This window comes from Symphalangus syndactylus, chromosome X (assembly GCF_028878055.3).
Source record: "Symphalangus syndactylus isolate Jambi chromosome X, NHGRI_mSymSyn1-v2.1_pri, whole genome shotgun sequence".
Taxonomy (NCBI): domain Eukaryota; kingdom Metazoa; phylum Chordata; class Mammalia; order Primates; family Hylobatidae; genus Symphalangus; species Symphalangus syndactylus.
This window is the reverse complement of record NC_072447.2, coordinates 112,440,709-112,468,606: the sequence shown is the minus strand read 5'-3', so window position 1 is coordinate 112,468,606 and position 27,898 is coordinate 112,440,709. Positions and strand designations below refer to the sequence as shown.

The following is a 27,898-nucleotide window of genomic DNA, read 5'->3' as shown; positions in this document are numbered from 1 at the left end:
AAGCCAAAATTGACAAATGGGATCTAATTAAACTAAAGAGCTTCTGCACAGCAAAAGAAACTACCATCAGAGTGAACAGGCAACCTACAGAATGGGAGAAAAATTTTGCAAGCTACTCATCTGACAAAGGGCTAATATCCAGAATCTACAATGAACTCAAACAAATTCACAAGAAAAAAACAAACAACCCTATCAACAAGTGGGCGAAGGATATGAACAGGCACTTCTCAAAAGAAGTCATTTATGCAGCCAAAAGACACATGAAAAAATGTTCATCATCACTGGCCATCAGAGAAATGCAAATCAAAACCACAATGAGATACCATCTCACACCAGTTAGAGTGACCATCATTAAAAAGTCAGGAAACAACAGGTGCTAGAGAGGATGTGGAGAAATAGGAACACTTTTACACTGTTGGTGGGACTGTAAACTGGTTCAACCACTGTGGAAGACAGTGTACCAATTCCTCAGGGATCTAGAACTAGAAATACCATTTGGCCCAGCCATCCCATTACTGGGTATATACCCAAAGGATTATAAATCATGCTGCTATAAAGACACATGCACATGTATATTTATTGCAGCACTATTCACGATAGCAAAGAGTTGGAACCAAGCCAAATGTCCAATAATGATAGACTGGATTAAGAAAATGTGGCACATATACACCATGGAATACTATGCAGCCATAAAAAAGGATGAGTTCATGTCCTTTGCTGGGACCTGGATGAAGCTGGAAACCATCATTCTCAGCAAACTAGCACAAGAACAAAAAACAAAACACTGCATGTTCTCACTCATAGGTGGGAATTGAACAATGAGAACACTTGGACACAGGAAGGGGGACATCACACACCAGGGCCTGTTGTGGGGCGGGGGGAGGGGGGAGGGATAGCATTGGGAGATATACCTAGTGTAAATGACTAGTTAATGGGTGCAGCACACCAACATGGCACATGGATACATATGTAACAAACCTGCATGTTGTGCACATGTACCCTAGAACTTAAAGTATAATAATAAAAAAGTAATAATTAAAATACAGTTTCCATTACTCTGTTGTGATTCCTTATTTGGTCAGGCATCATGAGGAGATGTTCCTTTTCTATTTCCTCCTTTAAATCATCATCTACAAATTCCAACATCTGTGTTAGTTCAGGGTTGGTTTGCATTGATTGGTCTTTTTCTTGACTGTAGATTGCTTTTACTTGGTAAGTTTTTTTTTTTTTTTTTTTTTTTCTGAGACGGAGTCTTGCCCTGTTGCCCAGGCTGGAGTGCAGTGGCACAATCTCAGCTCACTGCAAGCTCCGCCTCCCGGGTTCACGCCATTCTCCTGCCTCAGCCTCTCCGAGTAGCTGGGACTACAGGCGCCCGCCACCACGCCTGGCTAATTTTTTTGTATTTTTAGTAGAGACGGGGTTTCACTGTGGTCTTGATCCCCTGACCTCGTGATCCACCCGCCTCGGACTCCTAAAGTGCTGGGATTACAAGTGTGAGCCACCGCGCCCGGCCATACTTGGTAAGTTTTAATTGCATACTGGACATTGTAGCTAATATGGAGAGATTCTGGATTCTCTTAACTTCCTCTGAAGAGTATTGATTAAACTTTTATTTTAAGAAATAGTATAGTTAACTCAGCTGAACTCGAACTTAAAACTCCATTCTCCTTTCAATGGACAACAGTTAAATCTATGCTCAGTTATTGCAGACTTCCAGCTGTTCCTTTTTGCTGGGTTGTATGAACCTTCCTCTATAGCTATAAACTTCAGGATTCAAGCAAGAATTTGGATGGAATCTATAAGCAATTCTCTGAGCTCTTTCCAATGTGTTTCCCTACATTCCAGTATATCCCCCTTCACTTTTCAGCCATTCTGCCATCCTCAGCTCTGTCTGCTGACTCAAGCCAGTAAGACCATGGGTTTTTGTCTGGGTTTTAGCCTTCTTTTGCCATGCAGACTAAGGGCTGTACTCAGGGGAAAAGCCATATAAATGCAAATATGCCCAGTGTATTTCCTTTCTTTCAAGTGCAGAGTCCTCTCCTCTTTTTCCTTTGGTTATTTTCTTGTACTATCAAATAGCTGTTATATTTTGTCCAGAGTATTCCATTCTTATCTTAAGAAAAGTTAATCTGATAAACATCACTCTACTATTATATGAAATTAATCCCTCTTGGTATTTTCACCACTACAGAAATCACCCTTACTGTGAAACTACTCCCATCAAACTAATGTTACTCAAATAAGTGTTCTGCAGAAGACTATCCAATTAATATTAATAGCTGCTCTGTTGGGGGAAAGTCTATAACATGGTCAAATGGGGCTTGGAAATGTAGCATTACAAAACAAACAAATAGATTTCTTTGCTCCAGAACTTTTAAGAATGTCTAATATGCTAACGTACCTTCTATGCCTCTAAGTAGATTATGCCCTAGACATACTGTCCTAAACTGCTTCATATATAATTAGCAGCATTCACTCATTTATTCAAAAATATTGAGCCCCAAAGAGTGGAGACAAGAGTATGATCCCATCTCCTAGTATAACTCTCTTTAGGCTATAATTCGCTATCCTTTTTTTATTTGATAATATTAATGTCATTCACTGACAGTGCTTAGGCTTATGCTATATAATCTTCACCAATACTTTGTAATCATAGTATCTGTACAATAGGAGATGCTGCTGTGGAAAAAGTAACATAGAAATTAACATTCAGCTGGGCATGGTGGCTCACGCCTGGAATCCCCTGCTGAGGTGAGCAGATCACTGGAGGCCAGGAGTTCGAGACCAGCCTAGACAACATGGCGAAACCCCATCTCTACTAAAAATACAAAAATAAGCCAGGCATGATGGTGCATGCCTGCAATCCCAGCTACTTGGGAGGCTGATGCACGAGAACTGCTTGAACCCATGAGGCGGAGGTTGCAGTGAGCCTTGATTGTGACACTGCACTCCAGCCTGGGTGACAGAGCAAGACGTGTCTCAAAAAAAAAAAAAAAAAAAAAAGAGGTTCATCTATTATTAACCTGCATAGACTAGACAAAAATACATGAAATTGTCTGGTATCTGGCAGAGATTAGTAGCTTGATAAATGTTCAGTTTCCTTCTTAAGTGTTTTTCCCCTGTCTTTGCCTATTAAGTAAGTCAGTGCCTTCAACAAGACCAATCAGAGTTTGGCAGATTATAGCTCTCAGGCCAAATGCAGATATTAAAGGACCCCAACACTTACCCAAAAGTAGCCATTGGGCTAGGGTTTCTGCACTATAGTCCCTTCTGTGGTCGCCAGAAATATGTTACAGGAAAAGGGTCCTGATCCAGACCCCAAGAGGCTCATGTTCTATGATCCAAGAGCTAAGAATACTTTTTAGTCACTTTCAAAGGTCTATTTATATAAATAAGTTAAGAATATGTGACAGAAACTGATGTGTCCCATAAATCCTAAAATGTTTGCTATATGGCCTTTTACAGAAAATCTTTGCTGACCCTAAAATATAATCTAATCCTTATAAGCTCTCTAAAATAAGCAGTACAATAGGATTCATTTCACTTACTTAAGTACTGAGATAGAAGCTCTGTTTTTTAAAAAAAATTTATTAAAAACATTAGTTTACTGGCTTTACTAAATTTTCAAATGCCAGTCTAAGACCTCACCTTTTCCCCTTTTATGCCACTGCAGTCACACTTTGATCCTGGAGAACACCCATAGCAAGCCTATAAGGAAAAGAAAGAGGGAAAAAAATCATTAAATATGAACCCAAAAATCAGACTCTGACTTACAGCTCAACTGAAATCAACAATCCAAACTTGTAAGATAAATACTAGAAAAATATCTGAAAAGATATACGAAATTGCAAATAACAGTTACGTCTCAGGAAGCTTTCACCTTTTATTATATGCACTTCTGTCTGAACTTTTCAAAATGAGCAAACATAATTTTTATAATTTTAAAGTGAAAAATATCATTTTACAAGACATTAAAAATGAGACATCTCTCAATAAAGGCTAAAGATCGAAAGCTACACCATCTTCTACTTACAACAACAAAAACCCATGCACATATATTCACATATAAAGTACAGACATACATCTCAAAGTTAATTATTCTTACATTAACAGCCATTTGGGGTTATCACTACCCTTTACCTCTTCATTAATGCATGAGTGTTGACAGTATGCACAATCCAAAATATGTTAAAAATGGAAAAGAAATTCATACAACTTCCCTGTAATATGATTTGCCACATGTCCAAACTCTCAGGAACTCTCCTTTTTAACTTCTAACATTGCTTGTAAAAAATTACCTCTCACTCTGTATTAGCAATGACCTTGGCAACTAGACAACAATGCCTACCACTTCAAGTCACTTGTTTCTCTCCATTCATGAGCAATGATGGAGCATAAAATATATAACACTATCTTTTACCACCTTCCTTTCTTTTCTTTGCTCCTACTCCTTCATTGCTAATAATAGCTCAGTCTCTAACAGCTTTACCATAAATGCTGCTCCCACAGTCTAGATGTTCTACACAGGCATTGAATCATATTAGGAATTGAGGTCCTCAAGCCAGAAAAATATCCTCCTCTAATAGAAAACCTATAGAGGAAAAGAATACAGTATGTGACTTCTGCCATTCAGTACTATACTTTACTTTTAGAAAATGAACTGCTTAGAAAAACAAGTTAGTTTAATATACACGGTTAGCTCAGTGTTTATTTACAAGGAGGTGGCATTCTTTTCATCAGACAGATATCAGACTGAGTTACTGAAACCTTCATGTGACATAAATACCAAATAATGCCGAACAACCTTGAGGGCCTTTGATATAAAATACCTTAGCCTGCTGCTCAACATTCCATGATTTCCTTTACTGTAGTCACTACCAAAGTACGCTCCTCAGCCCTTTTGAAAGTACTGACCTTATCCTTCTGATCAGAACTTCTAACTAACTCAGCTGCAACTAGAAGTCACCTTCATGCTGAAACCTCTTTTCCTGATTATAAGAGCAAACTACAATGTCTTGATGTTGGAGTAATCTCTCACTCACACAAGAGGCTGCTCCAGTGAAAGCTATGCTCCTGACACTTCAAACAGAAAATCTGTTATGCCACTATTATTTATTATTCATAGATGTTTGGGGGTTATATACTGATTTTAGTATTTTACGCTAACTACACTACAGATTAAATAGGCTTATTCAGACTTACTCATATCAAACATGAATTGAATATTACTGGAGGCCAGAAAAATTGTTAGGCACTAGACTTCTAAGATGAGTAACACACAGCTCCCTCCAACATATGTAACTAATTCAAGAAATACTTATTGATCACCGGTTATGTGACAGCCACTATGTTATGTTAGGTGCAGGTAGAAGTACAAAGTCTATCATTGCTCTCTAATGGGAAGGATGAACCCATCTACAAAAAATTGTATTACAATGTGCAGGAAACAGAGGTTAATTAAAAATATATAATATTTTTGTACAAACATAAGTTTTAAGTTCCAGACTATGGATTTTATAAAATTTAGAAGATACCATTTCACAAGAAGATACTGATTCACAAGACAGTAACCGTCAACAGTCGTAGTCCCTGAATTAAATTGTGCATATTGTCAACACTCATGCATTAATGGAGAGGTAAAGAGTAGTGATAACCCCGAATGGCTGTTAATGTAAGAATAATTAACATCTGACATTGAAATGCATATCTGAACTTTATATGTGAATATATGTGCATGGGTTTTTGTTGTTGCGAGTAGAAGACACTGTAGCTTTCCATTTTCAGCCTTTATTGAGAGATCTTCTTCTTTTAAATACAAATTAAGCTCCTAAAAATAATGCAAAGCAATAGCCTGACAGGATTTCATTGATATGAACAAGTTTTTATGTGACCTGTGTTTATAATTGCATTTTGACTTCTCAGTATCCAACAATAGCCCCTAACTCCTAATATAATTTATAAACAAGCAAAGCCTTAAATACTCTCGCATGTCATTTTACAAGTAATTTTGTATAATTTTTTACAATTTTCTATTAACATATAGCTTTACCTTAGAGAGAACACGGATTAAAACAGTTGTGAATTATAGATAAATGTGTTTAAATTCAATTTGAAATTTTAATTTATATTCTATTTATTTCACCTAGTTTATAAGAATGACTGGTACTCATAGGTTAAAACAAAACAGGCAATTGTAATACGCACACCAACCACTAGATGCCACTTTCTATACAGTTATAACAGTGGCGCCCACAAGGAGCCCCAGTTTGACATTTGGTTAATGGAACAGTTTGTTTTTTTACCAACATCTATTAATATTGATTAGGTGTCTAATAAACACAAGCACAATAATAGTTCTATGAGTTGTACAAAAGTAGATGTAGGTGCTGCCTTTAAGGAACTTCCAATCTAGGTTTTTTGTTTTTTTAAGTAACTAGGTATTTTATTTTTTAAGTAACTAGGTATTTTCAGGGCATATGAAAAGAACATCAAAATACAATGGAATAATGATACAGCGGTATATCATAAGTTTACTTCAGAAGTTGAATCATTTGACCATGGACAAATCATTTCCATACTCTTGGGCTGTTTTCTCATTTGTAAAATGGCATACATAGACAATATGATCTCCTTAGGTAGCTTCCAGATTTCACTCTCTGTGATTCTGTAGGATTTGCCAGGTAAAAATGAGTGGTATAGTCAATAATTGCTATCAAAGTTAAGAAAAACAGTTCTCTTGAGCCTGAAAGTATTGACAAAGGCTCTGTGGAGAAAGTGAATACCTGGACTTGGAAGGATAGACAGAAAGCTACCTAGAGGAAAAATTGCCATGCTAAGCATGATTAAAATATAAAATCGATTGGGGCGAAGAAGTATGATGAACATTAAGTACCTCAGTCTAAAAGGCTAAGTTCGTATGAAAAAAACTAATTCTTCAAAATCACTGAAGATGAAAGAAGCAAGAAAATGATAAAACTACAGTAATATTTTAAATTTTTATTGTGACAGAAAGTAATAAATGAGTAAGGAAAGTTTTGTATTATCACACAGTAAAACACATCACAACACTACAATAATTAAAATAGTATGGTATCCAGTTAACAAAAATAGGAAGGCCAGAAACAGATCTACACACGCACGCACACGCGCACACACACACACACAACTACCATATGATAAAAGTTGACATGTCAAATAGATGTGAAAATGAATTTTTCAACATATGGTGCTAGAATAAATATAAAAATAATAAATTTAGATCTTATGCTGCTACAATTAAAACAGCAGGTATTAGACTTAAAAGTACAAATAAAAACAAATTCTGCATGAATTAGGGCCACCTAAAGAACCTCACAAAAATTCACATACCAGCAACCCATCCTAGATTCTTCCAGTAAGCCTGAAGTTGAATAGCAGAATCTGAAATTGTAATAAACATCTCTAAGTAATTTTGATGCAGGTGTTCCAAGGAGACACATACTACAAAATAATGGCAGAGAGAAATAAGAAATATTCCAGTAATGTGGCTAGTTAGGTATCCAGACTGAAATGCTTACTTAAAAAAAAAATGCTTGGAAAAAAGTAAAAACTTCCTAAAAGCATCAAAGGGAAGCACAATAGGATTTATCAAATCAAAATCTAGGGAAAACCAAAAAATGAACTGACCAATGAAACTACTTTTTTCCCTGAGGACATTTGCCAAACTTGGATAATTTTCGGGTTTTGTTTTATAATTTCTTTTACTGTAAGGGTGTACCTCACAATCCCACACTCAGGGAGGTGGAAGAAAAGATCTCTTGGTGCTTAGCAGAGAAGTACAGGAAAAAAAACCCTTAAAAAACTCACCACAAACTGGCCAGATTTGCAATCCAAATTAGCATTACCTGAGTGGACTCTGACTGCATTGGCCTTCTAGAGGCTAGGCAAAAATACATACAAACTCTACGTAGAAAAAAACATGCCTTCATAGTAAAATTCAAATAATTCTAATGCATCATTTTTTTAAAGGAAGATGAGATTTCCTAATTAAAAACCATTAAGCATACAAGAAAAAAAACCATAAGCAAAAACCAAAAGAAACATATGACAACAGAAAGTACTCACTAAATATTTCAGACAGTGGAATTATCAGATAAAAAATATATAGTAACTATCTTTACAATTATAAAAGTATTTTTCTAACTTAAAAATAATAAAGGGAGCCAGCAATTGTATGAAAATGACATAGCTTAATTGAAATAAAATATAAATTCTAGAAGTAAAAGCTATAGTAATTGAAATTTAAAACTCAATGGATGGGCTTCACAACAGACTAGATAGAGCTGAAGAGAGACAGAATAAAGTTAAAAGACTTAGTGAAGCTAAAAAGAAATTATATATAATGTGGTATAGAGATAAAACATGGAAACTGTGAAATAATCATTAAGAGACATGGAAGAAAGAGTGAGGAAGAATAACATAAAGGAAATTGGGATTCTTGAAGAGGTGAAAGAGGGAATAAAGACAATACTAAAGAGACAATGGCTAAGATTTCTCAAGAAAAATCTACAGATATTTGTGATTCAAGAAACCAAGCAGATCCAATGGCATAAAAATAAAACCTGAAACTAGGTGCAGCAGAACATAACTGCATAACGTAAAAGTAAAGGAAAGGCCTTAAAAGCATCAAAAAAGACAAGACAGACCGCCTTCAAGAGAGTGAAAATTAATTTACAGATTAGTTCTCAGAAGCAATAATCAAAGCCAGAAGACCACGGAATGACATCTTTAATATGCTAAAAACTCAGTTCTCTTCATCCTCCCCCTCCCTGCCACTTACCCTTCCCAGTCTTTGTTCTCTGTCTTTCCACTCTCTACCTCCATATGGTCAAATTTTAGCTCCCACATACAAGTGAGAACATGCAATATTTGTCTATCTGTGGCTGGCTTATTTCACTTAAGAGAATGACATCGAGTTCCATCCATGTTGCTGCAAATGACATGATTTCACTAGTTGTTATGGCTAAGTAGTGTTCCATTATGTATATGTACCACATTTTCTTTATCCATTCACCTGTTGATAAACACTTAGGTTAATTGCATATCTTTGTGATTATGAATACTGCTGCAGTAAACAGGCAAGTGTAGGTATTTCTTTGATATATTGATTTCTTTACCTTTGGATAGATACCCAGTAGTGGAATTACTGGGTTGTATGGTGATTCTATGTTTAGTTTTTTTTCTTTCTTTCTTTCTCTTTCTCTCTCTCTCTTTCTCTTTTTCTTTCTTTTAAATCTCCATACAGTTTTCTGGTGGCTGTACTAGATTATGTTCACAACAGCATATAAGAATTCCCTTATTTTTTTATCCTTGCCAACATCTGTTGTTTTTTTGTCTTTTTATTAATAGCCATTTTGACTGGGATAAGATGATATCTCATTGTGGTTTTCATCTGCAGTTCTCTGATGATTAGCGATGTTGAGCATTTTGCATATACCATTTGTATGTCTTTTTTTTGAGAAATGTCTATTCAGGTCCTTTGCTTACTTTAAACGGGATTAATTGGAGTTTTATTTTGTTTTGTTTGTTTGTTTGTTTCCTGTTGAGTTGCTTGAGTTCCTTTTGTATTCTCAATATTAGTCCCCTGTCAGATAAATACTTTGCAAAAATTGTCTCCCATTCAACAAGTTGTTTATTCCCTCTGTTGATTATTTCGTTTTTTGTTCAGAAGCTTTTTATTTAATATAGCCCCATTTGTCTATTTTTGTTTTTGTTGCCTGTGCTTTTGAGGTCTTAGTCAAATTCTTTGCCTAGACCAATGTCCAGGAGAGCTTTCCCCTGGAATTTCTTCTAGTAGTTTCATATTTTCAGGTCTTATATTTACATAAAATTTTAGCTTGTTGAATTGCTTAAGTTCTTGTAGATTCTGGATATTAGACCTTTGTTGGATGCACAGTTCACAAATATTTTCTCCCATTCTGTAGGTTGTCTGTTTACTCTTGATAGTTTCTTTTCCTGTGCAAAAGAAGATTTAAGTCTTTAATTCATCCTGAGTTAATTTTTGTATATGGTGAGAAATACGGGTCCAGTTTCATTCTTCTACATGTGGCTATCCAATTTTTCCAGCACGATTTAATGAAGAGAATTACCTTTCCCCAGTGTAAGTTCTTGTCAGCTTTGTTGAAGATCAATTGGCTATGAAGATGTGGCTTTATTTCTGGGTTCTCTATTCTGTTCCATTGGTCTATGTTTTCATAACAATATAATGCAGTTTGGGTTACTACAGCCTTGTAATATATTTTGAAGTCAGGTAATGTGATACCTCCAGCTTTGTTTTTAGGTCAGGGTTGCACTGGCTATTCAGGCTCTTTTTTGGTTTCATATACATTTTAGGATTTTTTTTCTAATTCTGTGAAAAAATGGCATTGGTATTTTGATAGCGATTATGTTGAATGTATAGATTCCTTTGGGCAATATGATCACTTTAACAATATTAATTCTTCTGATCCATGAGTATAAACTATTTTTCCATTTGTTTGTTTCATCTGCATTTCTTTCAACAGTGTTTTGTAGGTTTCCTTGTAGAATCTATCATCCTTGGTTAAATTTATTCCTATGTATTTTACTTATTTTACCTAATGTAAATGGAATTGCTTTCTTTATTTCTTTCCTGGTTAGATCATTATTGGTGTATAGAAAGGCTACTGATTTTTGTACATTGATTTTGTATCCTGAAACTTCACTGAATTCATTCTTTAAGCTTCTCTAGATAGATATATCAGTAATGAGGGGCAATTTGACTGCTTCTTTTCCCATTTGGATGCCTTTTTTTATTTTTCACTTGCTTGATTGCTCTTACTAGGACCTCCAGTACTATGTTGAATAAGAGTGGTGAAAGTCAGCATCCTTGTCTTGTTCCAGTTTTCAGAGGAAAAGATTTCAGCTTTTCTTCATTTAATATGATGTTTGCAGTGGATTTGAAGTATATGGCCTTTATTATGTTAAGGTATGTTCCTTCTATGCCTAGTTTATTGAGAGTTTCAATCACAAATGGATGTTAAATTTTATCAAATGCCTTTTCTGCATCTATTGAGATGATCATATTGTTTTATCCTTCATTCCATTGATGTAATGTATCACATTTATTGATTTGCAAAGGTTGTGCCTTCCTTGCCATAAATCCCAATGGACCATGTGTATTATATTTTTGAGGTACTGTTGAATTTGATTTGCTAGTATTTTTTAAATTGTTTTTCAATCAATCTTCACCAGAGATATTTGCCAGCAGTTTTCTTTTTTGGTTGAGTCCTTGTCTGATTTTCATATCAGGGTGATTCCTCGAGGAATGAATTAGGGAGAATTTCCTACCCTTGAATTTTCTGGAATAGCTTCAGGAGGATCGGTATTATTTCTGTCTTGTATGATTGTTAGAATTTGGCTGTGTATCCATCTGGTCCTGGGCTTTTCTTCGTAGGGAGAATTTTTATTACTGATTCAATCTCGCTACTCATTACTGGTCTGTTCAGGTTTTCTATTTCTTCCTGATTCAATCTTGGTAAGTAGTATGTTTCCAGGAATGTATCCATTTCTTCTAGGATTTCCAGTATGTCAGTGTATAGTTGTCCATAATAATCTCTGATGATTATGTGTATTTTTGTGATATCAATTGTAATGTCTTTTTTTTCATTTCTGATTTTATTTGGGTCTTTTCTTGGTTAGACTAGCTAGCAATTTACAAATTTTGTGTATCTTTTCAAAGAAGCAGTTTTACATTTTGTTGATCCCTTATGTTTGCTTTTGTAGTCTCTGTTTAGTTCTGCTCTGATCTTTGCTATTTTTTTTTTCTTCTGCTAACTTTCGATTTGGTTTGATCTTGCTTTTCTAGTTCCTCGAGGTGCATTGCTAGATTGTTAAATTTTTATTTTTCTGTTTTTAATGTAGGCATTTATTGCTATAAACTTCTCTCATAGCACTATTTTTGCTGAATATGTATGTTGTGTTTACATTTTCACTTCAATAAATTTTTAAATTTCCATCATAATTTCTTCATTGACCCAGTGGTCACTCAGGAGCATGTTATTTAATTTCCATGTATTATCAGAGTTTCCAATCTTCCTCTTTGTATTGATTTCTAGTTTTATTCCAAAGTGGTCTGAAAAGAAAACTGATATTATTTCAATTTTTAAAATTTGTTGAGACTTATATTGTGGCCTAACACATGATCTACCCTGGAGAATGGTCCATGTATAACTGCAGGATGTATATCCTGCAGTTGTTGGGTAGGATGTTTTGTAAATGTCTGTCAGGTTTATTGGGTCTGAAGCCCTATTTATATCCAATGTTTCTTTGTTGATTTTCTGTCTAGATGATGTGTCTAAATGCTGAGAGTGGAGTGTTGAAACCCCCACTTTGATTGTATTGTCATCTATTTCTCTCTTTAGAATATTTGCTTTATGAACCTGGATGCTACAGTATGGGGTGCATATATATTTGGAGTTGTTGTATCTTCTTCCTGGATTGTTCCATTTATCATTATATAATGACCTTCTCTGCCTTTTTTTTTTAACTGTTCTTGACTTAAACTCTCTTTTATCTGATATAGATATAGCTATTCCTGCTTACTACTATTTCCCATTTGTATGGAATATCTTTTTCCATCCCTTTACTTTCAGTCTATATGTGTCTTTACTGTTAGGGTGAGTTTTGTATATGTAGCATATAGTAGCATCATGTTTTTTTAAAAATTCTTTCAGCCATTTAATATATTTTAAGTGGAAAATATAATCCATTTACATTCAAGGTTATTATTAATATGTGAAGCTCTGTTTCTGTAATTTTGTTAATGGTTTTCTGGTTGTTTTATATATTGTTTATCTCTTTTTCTCTTTTTAATTGTTTTTGAGGTTTGGTAGGTTGCTATAGTGTTACCACTTGAGTCCTTTCTTTTCCTTCTTTGATTGACCGTTTTATCTGTGAGTTTTATAATTTCATGTTCTTTCATTATCTTAAATATTGTCCTTTTGCTTCCAGGTTTAGGACTCACTTGAGCATTTTTTGTAGGGTCAGTCTAGTCATAAAGAATTCCCTCAGCATTTGCTTGTCTGTGAAAGATTTTTTATTTCTTCTTCATTGATGAAGGATAATTTTGAGGGATGTAGTATTCTTGCCTGGCAATTTTTTTCTTTCAGCACTTTGAATATATTTATCCCCATTCTCTTCTGGCCTGTAAGGTTTCTGCTGAGCAATCCACTGTTAATTTGATAGGGTTTCATTTAGAAGTGACTAGACACTTTTACCGTTTTCAGGATTTGCTCTTTATATTTGATTTTAGACATTCTGACTATAATGTGCCATGGAGAAGATTTCTTTGCATTATATCTACCTAGGGATCACTGAGGCTCCTGTGTCTGATTGTGTAAACCTCTCACTAGACTTGGGAAGTTTTCACCTATTCTTTAAATAGGTTTTCTAATCCTTTCTTTGTCTCTTCATCCTCGGGGCTAACAATAATTTTTAAGATTTGATCAATTTATGTTGTCCCAAATGACACAAAGCTTTGCTTATTCTTTTAAAAATTCTTCTTTATTTCTACCTGACTGGTTTATTTAAAAAGAACTGACTTCAAGTTTTGAGATTCTTTATTCCACCTAATCTATTTGATTCTTTTTAAAAATACTTATCTCTTTAGTAATATTGTTCATTCTTATCCTTAACTGTGTTTTGATTTATTTGTATTGTTTTTTGGAATTATCTTATATCTCACCCAGCTTCTTTAAAATAGATATTTTGAATTCTTTCTCTGGAATTTCAAAAGTGTCTTTTTGATTAAGATCTATTGTTGTAGAATTATTGTGTTCTTTGGCAAGTGTCATATTTCCTTGCTTTTTCATATTTCTTGTGTCCTTGTGTTGGTAACTGTGCATCTGGTGTAACAGTCATTTCTTCAGGGAAGGATATTTTTCTGAAGATGTATCTAAGATATTGGCTGTGTATAGTACTTTGACTTTGATTCTGTTCATAGTACTATAGTCTCTGTATGATTTCTTTGGCTGTAAACAGCATTAGTGGTGTTTATGGTTTCCTTGGTGTGTTAGGGTATGGTTATTAGTGAAGGCTGTAGTGAAGTTGTGCTGAGGACTGGAACAACAGGTGAGCTAGTCTTAAGGCTGCAGTGGTGGCACCAGTGGGCTGAGCATGCACATCTTTGTGCCCTAGAGCATTTTACACTGGCACTGGTGTTGGCTGTTGTCAGTGGGCCTATTCTTAGGCCTCCAGGTGTCTTGCTTGGATGCTGATAATGCCAGCAGTGGACCAGGTGGGTGAGCAGGTTCTTCAGTCCCTGGGCAGCTGGCGTGGTGTGGGTGATGGCAGTAGCAGTGGACGGACAATTGTCTGGGTCCTGAGCAGTGTGCACTGATGTTGACAGTAGCTGCAATGGGCTGGGTAGGCCCGTGTCCAGGTCCATATGTGGTGCTTACAGGCAGGTACCAGCTGAAGTGGTAGTGGTTGGGAGTTTAGGCCCAACCTCAGGCCCCCAGGAGGACTGGGGCCCACAGTGGTGGATTGGGTTAGATAATCCCCAGGACCTCAGGCTATGTGTTCTCTCTCAGAGCAGAAGCTCGGCTCTGCAGCTTGTGCTCAGGACCCCAATGGTGAGTGCAAGCACCAGCTCTGTTAGGTGGGGGTAGGGGTAATATTCAGTATCCAGGTGGAGTATTCAGGTGAGGGGTGGTAGCAGCCATGCTGAGACTCTGCCACTGGAAAGAGTGGGGCTGTCCTTGGTGGCCTCAGCTTGGGCTGGTTGGTAGGTGACATGCATTTCTTTCATACTGTGGCATTTAAAATATAGAATTAAAAGAAATACACACTGGTAATATGATGTAAGTGAGATAGGGTGAAAGAAGTTAAAGCATTCTTAAGGTCTTTGTAACTGTGTAGAAAACTGGTAAGGATATTGATTACTTTGGACTTTGATACATATACAACCTAGAAATTGTCATTTCTAGGGTAAACCTTTAAAAAAGATAAATAGAGTATTAATCCCAAAGTAATTGAGGGGCACAATACTTAATGCATCCAAAAGAAGATGAAAGAGAGGCAGACAGAGAAAGTGATACCTTAAAATGCAAGACAAATAAAACAAATATATCAGTAATTACATTAAGTGTAATTAAGTGTAAATCGACACAACTTGGGACAAATTTGGAATAAGGTACATTATAAAAACAACTAGCACAGACTCTTCAAAAAGTCAATGCCAGCTGGGTGCGGTGACTCATTCCTGTAATCCCAGCAATTTGGGAGGCCAAGGTGGGAGGACCACTTGAGCCTGGGAGTTCACATCCAGCCTGGGACACAAGATGAGACCCCTATCTCTACAAAAAAAAAATTAAACATTAACCAGGCATGGTGACATGCACCTGTAGTCTTAGCTACTCGGGAGACTGAGGAGGGAGGATCACTTGAGCCTATGAGATTAAGGCTGCAGTGAGCCATGACTGTTCCACTGCACTCCAGTATGTGTAACAGAGCAAGACCCTGTCAAAAAAAAGAAGAAAGGAAAGGAAAGGAAAAGAAAAGAAAAGAAGAAGGAGGAGGAGGAGGAGGAAGAAAGAAAGAAAAAGAAAGGAAGAGAGGAAAGAACGAAAGAATGAAAGAAAGAAAGAAAGGAGGGAGGGAGGGAGGAAAGGAGGGAGGGAAGGAAGAAAGGGAGAGCGAGAGAAAGAAAGAAAGACGAAAGAAAAAAGACAGAAAGAGGAAAGAAAAAAGAAAGAAGAAAGAAAAAAGAAAGAAGAAAGAAAGAGAAAGGAAGAAAGGAAGAAAGAAAGAGGAAAAGGAAAGGGAAAAAGTCAATGCCATGCCATGGGAGAGATGACTTTGTGAATGGCAGTGTGAGGACCTCTGTGGACCATCTCCCTAGCAAAACAATGATATGTGGTGAAATTTATGTTTTAAAAACTCAAGTATCTGGATATTGCCCTAAGAACATACAGCCAATGAAGAAACATTCAACAATATGTTAAATCTTGATATATACAACAGGTATCTATGGCATTATGACCTGCTCCTTCCTTCTATGCCTCCCTTGCTCAGCTTCACAAAAGCTTCACCCAAGGTAGGTGCATCCATAAACCAGGGATCCTTCTCCTCCCAGCTCCCAGTTAAGCACTACAGTATCTCACAGGAGGGAACAGGTCATCAGCATTTCTGATCTCCCCATACCCTGTGTTTCCTGTTATAGAAGCTCTGTTCCAAGTGAGAGTAGCTGACAGTTCTTAGGTTCTTGTCGTCTACACAGCCCTAACTCATAAGGCAAAAGCTCTACTCCAGCCAGGCACGGCAGCCCAGGAGTATTTGATCTGATTGCCCTCACTCTAACTTGCTCATAGAACAGAAGATGATGCTGAAGGAGGCAAGCCAGGAAGATCAAAGGCTATTCTTCCTGCTTAGTGCCCTGCTAATAAAGCAGGGGTGTTACTCCAAAAGAAGGGGAACACTGTTCCTGCTCCCAGCTCTGGAACAGTATCAGCAATTTTGCCTAGAGTAAGAGAAGACAGTAAGAATAGAGAACTCTACAAATCTTAAGTAAACTCCAATAGGTTATAATTTACATGGTAAGCAACCATTAAGAAAAACAAACAAAAAATACATTAAATAAAATCATTAAAGAAACTGCAATATTAAACTAGAAAATATTCACTTAATTAAAAAAAGAAGGCAGTAGAGGAGGAACAGAAGAACAACAACAAAAAACCATGAGATACATAGAAAACAAAAAGTGAAATTATGGACAAAAATCCAACTATATCAATAATAACATTGAATGTGCATGGATTAAACAAGCCAAACAAAAGTCAGAGATTGTCAGACTTTATTAAAAAATCAAGATCCAATGGCAGCTACAGAACACATTAGATTAAAACATACAAAAAGATTGAAACTACAAGGATTGAAAAATACAATCATGCTAATAGCAACCTTAAGGAAGCTAGAGTAGATGTACTAATAACAGACAAAACATATTCTAAAACAAAAAAATTCTAGAGATAGAGAGAGGCATTTTATAATGATAAAAGGGTCAATTCTACAGGAAGCCATGTCAATTATAAACACAGATACATCCAACAACAGAACACCAAGATACATGAAACAAAAACTGGCTGAATCGAAGTAAGAAATAGACAATTCAAAAATAGTTGAGGACTTCAATACTCCACTTTTAATAATGAGTGGAACAGTGAGAGACCCAAGATCAACAAGGAAATAGACGACTTGAACAACACTATAAACCAACTGCATCTAAGACACGTCTATTCAACACTCTGCCCAATAACAGTAGAATATACCTTTTTCTCAAGAATGCATAGAACATTCTCCAGGATAGATCATATCCTAGGACATAAAACAAACATCAATAAACTTAAAAGTATTGCAATCACACAAAGCATGTTTTCCAACCACAATGGAATAAAATTAGAAATCAGTAACAGAAATAAACAGGATATTAACAAGTATACAGAAAAGAAATAATTCACTTTTAATTAACTTATAGGTCAAAGAATAAATGACAAGGTTTATTAGAAATATTTTGAGGTGAGTGAAAATAAAACCACGAAATACCAAAACATATGGGACTGGTTTAAAGCAGTGATTAGAGATAAATTTGTAGCAGTAACTGCCTATATTAAAAAAGATGCCAAATCATAAACTAACATTTCAATGTAAAACATTAGAAAAAGAGAGCAAAGTAATCCTAAAGTAGAAAGAAGGAAATAATAAAGATTTGAGCTGAAATTAATGAAATGAACAAAAAAAAATGTATAGGGAAAATCAACAAGATCAAAAGCTGGTTCTCAGAAAAGCTCAAAAAAATTGTCAAACACCAAGAAAAGAGAAGACTCAAATTAAAATCAGAAATAAAAGAGAGGACATTACTATCAAGATCAGAATAACAGGGAACTTCCTCAACTTGATAAGGGCATCTACAAAAAACCCACAGCTAACACTATACTTAATGGTGAAAGACTGAATCATTTCCCTATAAGATCAGGAACAAGACAAGAATGTCCACTCTGTCATTTCTTTTCCACATAATCCTAGAGGTTCTATGTCAGGCAATTAAACAAGGAAATTAACAATCCATATGCAATTTTTTTCATTTTTAATTTTTTGTGGGTACGTAGTAGGTTTATGTATTTATGGGGTATATGCGATGTTTTGATACAGGCATGCAATGTGAAATAATCACATCACAAACCATCCATATCAAAAAGGAGGAAGTAAAGCCCTATCTCTTTGCATAAGACACAGTCTTGCACACAGAAAATCCTATTAGAGCAAGTAAATGAATTTAGCAAGGTCACATGGTACAAGATCAATATATAAAAATCAATTGTATTCCTATAGACTAGCATGAAGTTAAGTGAAAAAATCCATTTACAACTGCATGAAAATGATAAAATTCTTAGGAATAAACTTAAGAAATGAAAAATTTTTACTCTGAAAAACTACAAATCATTGTTGACAGAATTTAGAGAAAACCTGACTAAATAAAAAATTATCCCATGCTCATGGATCAGAAGACTTAATATTGCTAAGATGATAATGCTCCCCACATTTTTCTGCACCTTCAAGGCAATCCTTATAAAAATTCCAACCGCCATCTTTGCAGAAGTGGAAAAGTTGATCATAAAACTGACATGAAATTCATAGGGAATTGCAAGGAACTCCAAAGGCCAAAATAATATTTAAAGAACAAAGCTGAAGGATTTACACTTCCCAATTTCAAAATTTGCTACAAACCTACAGTAATCAAACCAGTGTGGTACTAGCAAAAGGACAGACGTGTAGATCAATGGGACAGAACTGAGATTACAAAAATAAACCCATACATCTATGGTGAATTGATTTTTGACAAAGGTGCCAAGGACATTCACAGAGGGAAGGAATAGTATTACAATAAACACTGCTGGAACAACTGGATACCTATATGCAAATGAATAAACTTGGACCTCTCCCACACACTGTACATAGAAATTAACTTAGGTCAAAGATTAAACACAAGAACTAAAACTATAAAACTCTTAGAAGAAAACACAGAGCTAAATATTCTTGGGCCGGGCAGGGTGGCTCATGCCTGTAAACCCAGCACTTTGGAAGGCCGAGGCAGGCAGGTCATCTGAGGTCAGGAGTTCAAGACCAGCCTGGCCAACATGGTGAAACCCCAACTCTACTAAAAATACAAAAATTAGCTGGGCATGGTGGCACATGTGCCTGTAATTCCAGCTACTCAGGAGGCTGAGGCAGGAGAATCACTTGAACCCAGGAGGCGGAGGTTGCAGTGAGCCGAGATTGCGCCAGTGAACTCCAGCATGGGCGACAGAGCAAGACTCTGTTTCAAAAAAAAAAAAAAAGGAGGAGGGAGCCAAGATGGCCAAATAGGAACAGCTCTGGTCTACAGCTCCCAGCGTGAGCAACACAGAAGACGGGTGATTTATGCATTTCCATCTGAGGTACCGGGTTCATCTCACTAGGGGGTGCCAGACAGTGGGCACAGGACAGTGGGTGCAGCAAGCCAAAGCAGGGCAAGGCATTGCCTCACTTGGGAAGCCTAAGGGGTCAGGGAATTCCCTTTCCTAGTCAAAGAAAGGGGTGACAGACGGCACCTGGAAAATCAGGTCACTCCCATCCTAATACTGCACTTCTCCGATGGGCTTAAAAAACGGCACACCAGGAGATTATACCCCGCAACTGGCTCGGAGGGTCCTATGCCCACGGAGTCTCACTGATTGCTAGCACAGCGGTCTGAGATCAAACTGCAAGGCAGCAGCCAGGCTGGGGGAGGGCCGCCTTCCATTGCCCAGGCTTGATTAGGTAAACAAAGCAGCAGGGAAGCTCCAACTGGGTGAAGCCCACCACAGCTCAAGGAGGCCTGCCTGCCTCTCTAGGCTCCACCTCTGGGGGCAGGGCACAGACAAACAAAAAGACAGCAGTAACCTCTGCAGACTTAAATGTCCCTCTCTGACAGCTTTGAAGAGAGTAGTGGTTCTCCCAGCACCCAGCTAGAGATCTGAGAACGGGCAGACTGCCTCCTCAAGTGGGTCCCCAACCCCCAAGCAGCCTAACTGGGAGGCACACCCCAGTAGGGGCAGACTGACACCTCACACGGCCAGATACTCCTCTGAGACAAAACTTCCAGAGGAACAATCAGGCAGCAGCATTTGCGGGTCACCAATATCCGCTGTTCTACAGCCACCACTGCTCTACAGCCACTGCTGCTGATACCCAGGCAAACAGGGTCTGGAGTGGACCTCTAGCAAACTCCAACAGACCTGCAGCTGAGGGTCCTGTGTGTTAGAAGGAAAACTAACAAACAGAAAGGACATCCACACCAGAAACCCATCTGTACACTACCATCATCAAAGACCAAAAGTAGATAAAACCACAAAGATGGGGAAAAAACAGAGCAGAAAAACTGGAAATTCTAAAAAGCAGAGCACCTCTGCTCCTCCAAAGGAATGCAGTTCCTCACCAGCAACGGAACAAAGTTGGACGGAGAATGACTTTGACGAGTTGAGAGAAGAAGGCTTCAGATGATCAAACTACTCCAAGCTACAGGAGGAAATCCAAACCAATGCCAAAGAAGTTAAAAACTTTGAAAAAAATTTAGACGACTGTATAAGTAGAATAACCAATACAGAGAAGGGCTTAAAGGAGCTGATGGAGCTGAAAGCCAAGGCTCGAGAACCACATGAAGAATGTAGAAGCCTGAGGAGCCAATGTGATCAACTGGAAGAAAGGGTATCAGTGATGGAAGATGAAATGAATGAAATGAAGTGAGAAGGGAAGTTTAGAGAAAAAAGAATAAAAAGAAACGAACAAAGCCTCCAAGAAATATGGGACTATGTGAAAAGACCAAATCTACATCTGATAGGTGCTCCTGAAAGTGACAGGGAGAATGGGACCAAGTTGGAAAACACTCTGCAGGATATTATCCAGGAGAACTTCCCCAATCTAGCAAGGCAGACCAACATTCAGATTCAAGAAATACAGAGAATGCCACAAAGATACTCCTCGAGAAGAGCAACTCCAAGACACATAATTGTCAGATTCACCGAAGTTGAAATGAAGGAAAAAATGTTAAGAGCAGCCAGAGAGAAAGGTCGGGTTACCCACAAAGGGACGCCCATCAGAGTAACAGCGGATCTCTTGGCAGAAACTCTACAAACCAGAAGAGAGTGGGGGCCAATATTCAACATTCTTAAAGAAAAGAATTTTCAACCCAGAATTTCATATCCAGCCAAACTAAGCTTTATAAATGAAAGAGAAATAAAATACTTTACAGACAAGCAAATGCTGAGAGATTTTGTCACCACCAGGCCTGCCCTAAAAGAGCTCCTGAAGGAGCACTAAACATGGAAAGGAACAACTGGTAACAGCCACTGCAAAATCATGCCAAATTGTAAAGACCATTGAGGCTAGGAAGAAACTGCATCAACTAGTGAGCAAAATAACCAGCTAACATCATACTGACAGGATCAAATTCTCACATAACAATATTAACTTTAAATGTAAATGGGCTACATGCTCCAATTAAAAGACTCAGACTGGCAAATTGGATAAAGAGTCAAGACCCATCAGTGTGCTGTATTCAGGAAACCCATCTCATGTGCAGAGACACACATAGACTCAAAATAAAAGGATGGAGGAAGATCTACCAAGCAAATGGAAAACAAAAAAAGGCAAGGGTTGCAATCCTAGTCTCTGATAAAATAGACTTTAAACCAACAAAGATCAAAAGAGACAAAGAAGGCCATTACATAATGGTAAAGGGATCAACTCAACAAGAAGATCTAACTATCCTAAATATATATGCACCCAAAACAGGAGCAGCCAGATTCATAAAGCAAGTCCTGAGGGACCTACAAAGAGACTTAGACTCCCACACAATAATAATGGGAGACTTTAACACCCCACTGTCAACATTAGACAGATCAACGAGACACAAAGTTAACAAGGATACCCAGGAATTGAACTCAACTCTGCAACAAGTGGACCTAATAGACATTTACAGAACTCTCCACCCCAAATCAACAGAATATACATTTTTTTCAGCACCACACCACACCTATTCCAAAATTGACCACATAGTTGGAAGTAAAGCACTCCTCAGCAAATGTAAAAGAACAGAAATTATAACAAACTGTCTCTCAGACCACAGTACAATCAAACTAGAACTCAGGATTAAGAAACTCACTCAAAACTGCTCAAATACATGGAAACTAAACAACCTGCCCCTGAATGACTACTGGGTACCTAACGAAATGAAGGCAGACATAAAGATGTTCTTTGAAACCAACGAGAACAAAGACACAACACACCAGAATCTCTGGGACACATTCAAAGCAGTGTGTAGATGGAAATTTATAGCACTGAATGCCCACAAGAGAAAGCAGCAAAGATCCAAAATTGACACCCTAACATCACAATTAAAAGAACTGGAAAAGCAAGAGCAAACACATTCAAAAGCTAGCAGAGGGCAAGAAATAGCTAAGATCAGAGCAGAACTGAAGGAAATAGAGACACAAAAAACCCTTCAAAAAATTAATGAATCCTGGAGCTGGTTTTTTGAAAAGATCAACAAAATTGATAGACTGCTAGCAAGACTAATAAAGAAGAAAAGAGAGAAGAATCAAATAGATGCAATAAAAAATGATAAAGGGGATATCACCACCGATCCCACAGAAATACAAACTACCATCAGAGAATACTACAAACACCTCTACGCAAATAAACTAGAAAATCTAGAAGAAATGGATAAATTTCTTGACACATACACCCTCCCAAGACTAAACCAGGAAGAAGTTGAATCTCTGAATAGACCAATATAACAGGCTCTGAAATTGTGGCAATAATCAATAGCTTACCAGCCAAAAAGAGTCCAGGACCAGATGGATTCACAGCCGAACTCTACCAGAGGTACAAGGAGGAACTGGTACCATTCCTTCTGAAACTATTCCAATCAATAGAAAAAGAGGGAATCCTCCATAACTCATTTTATGAGGCCAGCATCATCCTGATACCAAAGCCGGGCAGAGACACAACAAAAAAAGAGAATTTTAGATGAATATCCTTGATGAACATTGATGCAGAAATCCTCAATAAAATACTGGCAAATCGAATGCAGCAGCATATCAAAAAGCTTATCCACCATGATCAAGTGGGCTTCATCCCTGGGATGCAAGGCTGGTTCAACATACCCAAATCAATAAATGTAATCCAGCAGATAAACAGAACCAAAGACAAAAACCACATGATTATCTCAATAGATGCAGAAAAGGCCTTTGACAAAATTCAACAACCCTTCATGCTAAAAACTCTCAATAAATTAGGTACTGATGGGACGTATCTCAAAATAATAAGAGCTATCTATGACAAACCCACATCCAATATCATACTGAATGGGCAAAAACTGGAAGCATTCCCTCTGGCACAAGACAGGGATGCCCTCTCTCACCACTCCTGTTCAACATAGTGTTGGAAGTTCTGGCCAGGGCAATCAGGCAGGAGAAGGAAATAAAGGGTATTCAATTAGGAAAAGAGGAAGTCAAATTGTCCCTGTTTGCAGATGACATGATTGTACATCTAGAAAACCCCATTGTCTCAGCCCAAAATCTCCTTAAGCTGATAAGCAACTTCAGCAAAGTCTCAGGATACAAAATCAATGTACAAAAGCACAAGCATTCTTATACACCAATAACAGACAAACAGAGAGCCAAATCATGAGTGAACTCCCATTCACAATTTCTTCAAAGAGAATAAAATACCTAGGAATCTAACTTACAAGGGACGTGAAGGACCTCTTCAAGGAGAACTATGAACCACTGCTCAATGAAATAAAAGAGGATACAAACAAATGGAAGAACATTCCATGCTCATGGGTTGGAAGAATCAATATCATGAAAATGGCCATACTGCCCAAGGTAATTTATAGATTCAATGCCATCCCCATCAAGCTACCAATGACTTTCTTCACAGAATTGGAAAAAAACTACTTTAAAGTTCATATGGAACCAAAAAAGAGCCCACATGGCCAAGTCAATCCTAAGCCAAAAGAACAAAGCTGGAGGCATCACGCTACCTGACTTCAAACTATACTACAAGGCTCCAGTAACCAAAACAGCATGGTACTGGTACCAAAACAGAGATATAGATCAATGGAACAGAACAGAGCCCTCAGAAATAACACCGCATATCTACAACTATCTGATCTTTGACAAACCTGACAAAAACAAGCAATGGGGAAAGGATTCCCTATTTAATAAATGGTGCTGGGAAAACTGGCTAGCCATATGTAGAAAGCTGAAACTGGATCCCTTCCTTACACCTTATACAAAAATTAATTCAAGATGGATTAAAGACTTACATGTTAGACCTAAAACCATAAATACCCTAGAAAAAAACCTAGGCATTACCATTCAGGACATAGGCATGGGCAAGGATTTCATGTCTAAAACTCCAAAAGCAATGGCAACAAAAGCCAAAATTGACAAATGGGATCTAATTAAACTAAAGAGCTTCTGCACAGCAAAAGAAACTACCATCAGAGTGAACAGGCAACCTACAGAATGGGAGAAAATTTTTGCAACCTACTCATCTGACAAAGGGCTAATATCCAGAATCTACAATGAACTCAAACAAATTTACAAAAAAAAAACAAACAACCCCATCAGAAAGTGGGCAAAGGACATGAACAGACACTTCTCAAAAGAAGACATTTATGCAGCCAAAAAACACATGAAGAAATGCTCATCATCACTGGCCATCAGAGAAATGCAAATCAAAACCACCATGAGATACCATCTCACACCAGTTAGAATGGCCATCATTAAAAAATCAGGAAACAACAGGTGCTGGAGAGGATGTGGAGAAATAGGAACACTTTTACACTGTTGGTGGGATTGTAAAATAGTTCAACCATTGTGGAAGTCAGTGTGGCGATTCCTCAGGGACCTAGAACTAGAAATACCATTTGACCCAGCCATCCCATTACTGGGTATATACCCAAAGGATTAGAAATCATGCTGCTATAAAGACACATGCACACGTATGTTTATTGTGGCACTATTCACAATAGCAAAGACTTGGAAGCAACCCAAATGTCCAACAACAATAGACTGGATTAAGAAAATGTGGCACATATACACCATGGAATAGTATGCAGCCATAAAAAATGATGAGTTCATGTCCTTTGTAGGGACATGGATGAAACTGGAAATCATCATTCTCAGTGAACTATCGCAAGCAGAAAAAACCAAACATGGCATGTTCGCACTCATAGGTGGGAACTGAATAATGAGAACACATGGACACAGGAAGGGGAACATCACACTCCGGGGACTGTTGTGGGGTGGGAGGAGGGGGGAGGGATAGCATTAGGAGATACGCCTAATGCTAAATGACGAGTTAATGGATGCAGCACACCAACATGGCACATGTATACATATGTAACAAACCTGTACATTGTGCACATATACCATAAACTTAAAGTATAATAATAATAAAATAAAAAGTAAATTTTTTTACCTTTGTTTAGTCAAAGCCTTCTTAGATATGACACCAAAAGTACAAGTGACAAAAAAAGTTAAAAACAATTTTATCAAAATTGTAAAATTTTGAGCTTCAAAGGACACTACTAAGAAAGTGAAAAGACAACCTACAGAATGGGAAAATACATTTGCCAATCATATACCTTATAGGAGAGTCATATCAAGAATATATAAAGAATTCTTATAATGTACTAGAAAGCAAATAATACAATTTAAAATGGGCAAAAGATTTGAATAGACATTTTTCAAAATATATATATATCTTTTTATGGGCTTATTGTACATAAATATATGCTCAACATCATTAATAATCAGGGAAATGAAAAGAAAATCAAAACCACAATGAAATACCACTTCACGCACACTAGATAGCTATAATCAAGACAGACAATAACAGGTATTATTGAGGGTGTGGAGAAACTGAAACTCTCCTACATTGCTAGTGGGAATGCAAAATGGAGTAACCACTTTATAAAAGTCTGGCAGTTCCTAAACAAAGTAAACATACAATCCAGCAATTCCACTCTTACGTATAAAATAGAAACATGTCTATGCAAAAATCTGTACATGAATGTTCATAGCATCATTATTTATGAGTCAAAAAAGTATAAAACAACCTAAATGTCCACGAAAAAATGAACTGAAAAACAAAATGTAGTATATGCATACAATATAATATTATTTGGCAATAAAGAGGAATGAAGTACCGATTTATGCTACAGCATGGATGAACCTTGAAAACATTATGCTAAGTGAAAGAAGCCAGACAAAAAAATACCACACGTTGCATGATTTTACTTCTACGAACTGTTCAGAACAGACAAACCTATATTGACAACAAGTAGATTGATGGTTTCCTAGGGCTGGCGGGCTGGGCTGCCATGGAATGTGACAGCTAAGAGACACGAGGTTTCTTTTTGGGTTGATAAAAAATCTTCTAAAATTGATTTTGGTGATGCTTGCCCTACTGTAAATATTCTAAAATTACTGAGAACTTTAAATGGGTAAAATGTATGGTATGTAAACTACATCTCAATGAAGCTGTTAAAAAAAATCAGTGCAATGAAGTAAAAAGTGGGAAGACCATTCTGTCAAGAACCGTGAAGGGACTGAGACTTTTCTATGCTTGAAAGTTAACAAGTTAGCCTTGCCATCGTTTTATAGACACCAGCAAACGTTATAAGACTTCTTAATCAGAGACAACAACTAATTTATTATTTACAGTAATAGCCTGGGTTTCCCTGTGCCCCAATTCCCACAAGGTGATGTAAAGCAGACAAGGTGATGCCTTCACATGCAGTGCAATAGGTTATAGAAGAAAAACGGGGTGTTTAGGGAATCCATATATTTTATAGTGGGCAGTAAGCTTGCTTTACCTTTGCCCAGAGATACTTTTAATATCTTTATTGTACTAGAAGGTAAACAAACCTGGTCTTTCCTCCAAAGTGAGACACTATCTCAATTTTCCAAGTCATTCATTATAACACATCCTTGAAAAAAGAGTTCAGAACAATGACAATGCCTCCCTTCTCGGGATGTACAGAGACACGAAAGATCCATGGGAAATTTTCCTCCAACCCATTCTAGATATTCAAATTTGTAAGAGAATAAATAAATGCAGTACATGAACAGCTATGAAAGACTTTTTAGGACCATTAGGGAAATTTGTTTATGACTTGAATATTAAATAACACTTTAAGATTGCTGTTGATTTTCTTACATTTGATAATTATGTCATGTTTATGTTTCCTTAGGTGAGGCATGATGCATGCTCAGGTATTTATGCATATAAAGTGTCTGATTTCTGCAACTTACTTTTAAATGGCTTAGCAAAATGTGTATAAACACACATATACTTACATAATCATTAAACACATGCACACACATAGATACTCTGGAAAGCAAGAGACAAACAAATATGGCAAAATACTAACAAGTGTTGAATCTAGATGAATATACAATGGTGTTCATTATATCATCTTTAAATTTTTTGAAAATCTGGTTACTAAAAAGTTAGGTAAGTACATTGAGAAAAATTCTAGAGACAAATACCTTCAGACTGCAAAAACGGGCAAATTTCAACATTTGAGCCATTCATCAAGAGATATCAAAAACATACAGTTACACAGAAAGGTTGGAATTAAAAATTTTTAAAGTCATACACAAATAATAACCAAAAGAAGCTAGTATAGCTGTATTAATTTCAGTCAAAGTAGATTTTGAGGCACAAGTGTTGCAAAAGCTAAAACAAGGCCACTTTAGAATGATAAAAGGTTTGGTTCCCAAGGAAGATATTAAAATAAATTGAAATA

General features: G+C 36.9%; 1 protein-coding gene across 2 annotated transcripts in view; it reads right to left on the bottom strand.

Annotated features, from left to right (window-relative positions):
- COL4A5 (collagen type IV alpha 5 chain) overlaps nucleotides 1–27,898 on the bottom strand; it is a 261,295-nt gene that overhangs the window by 147,887 nt on the left and 85,510 nt on the right. For both annotated transcript variants that reach the window (XM_055267729.2, XM_055267730.2), the window contains one exon: nucleotides 3,649–3,708. In XM_055267729.2, the coding sequence (XP_055123704.1) occupies nucleotides 3,649–3,708 (60 nt within the window). The remainder of the gene's footprint in view (nucleotides 1–3,648; nucleotides 3,709–27,898) is intronic.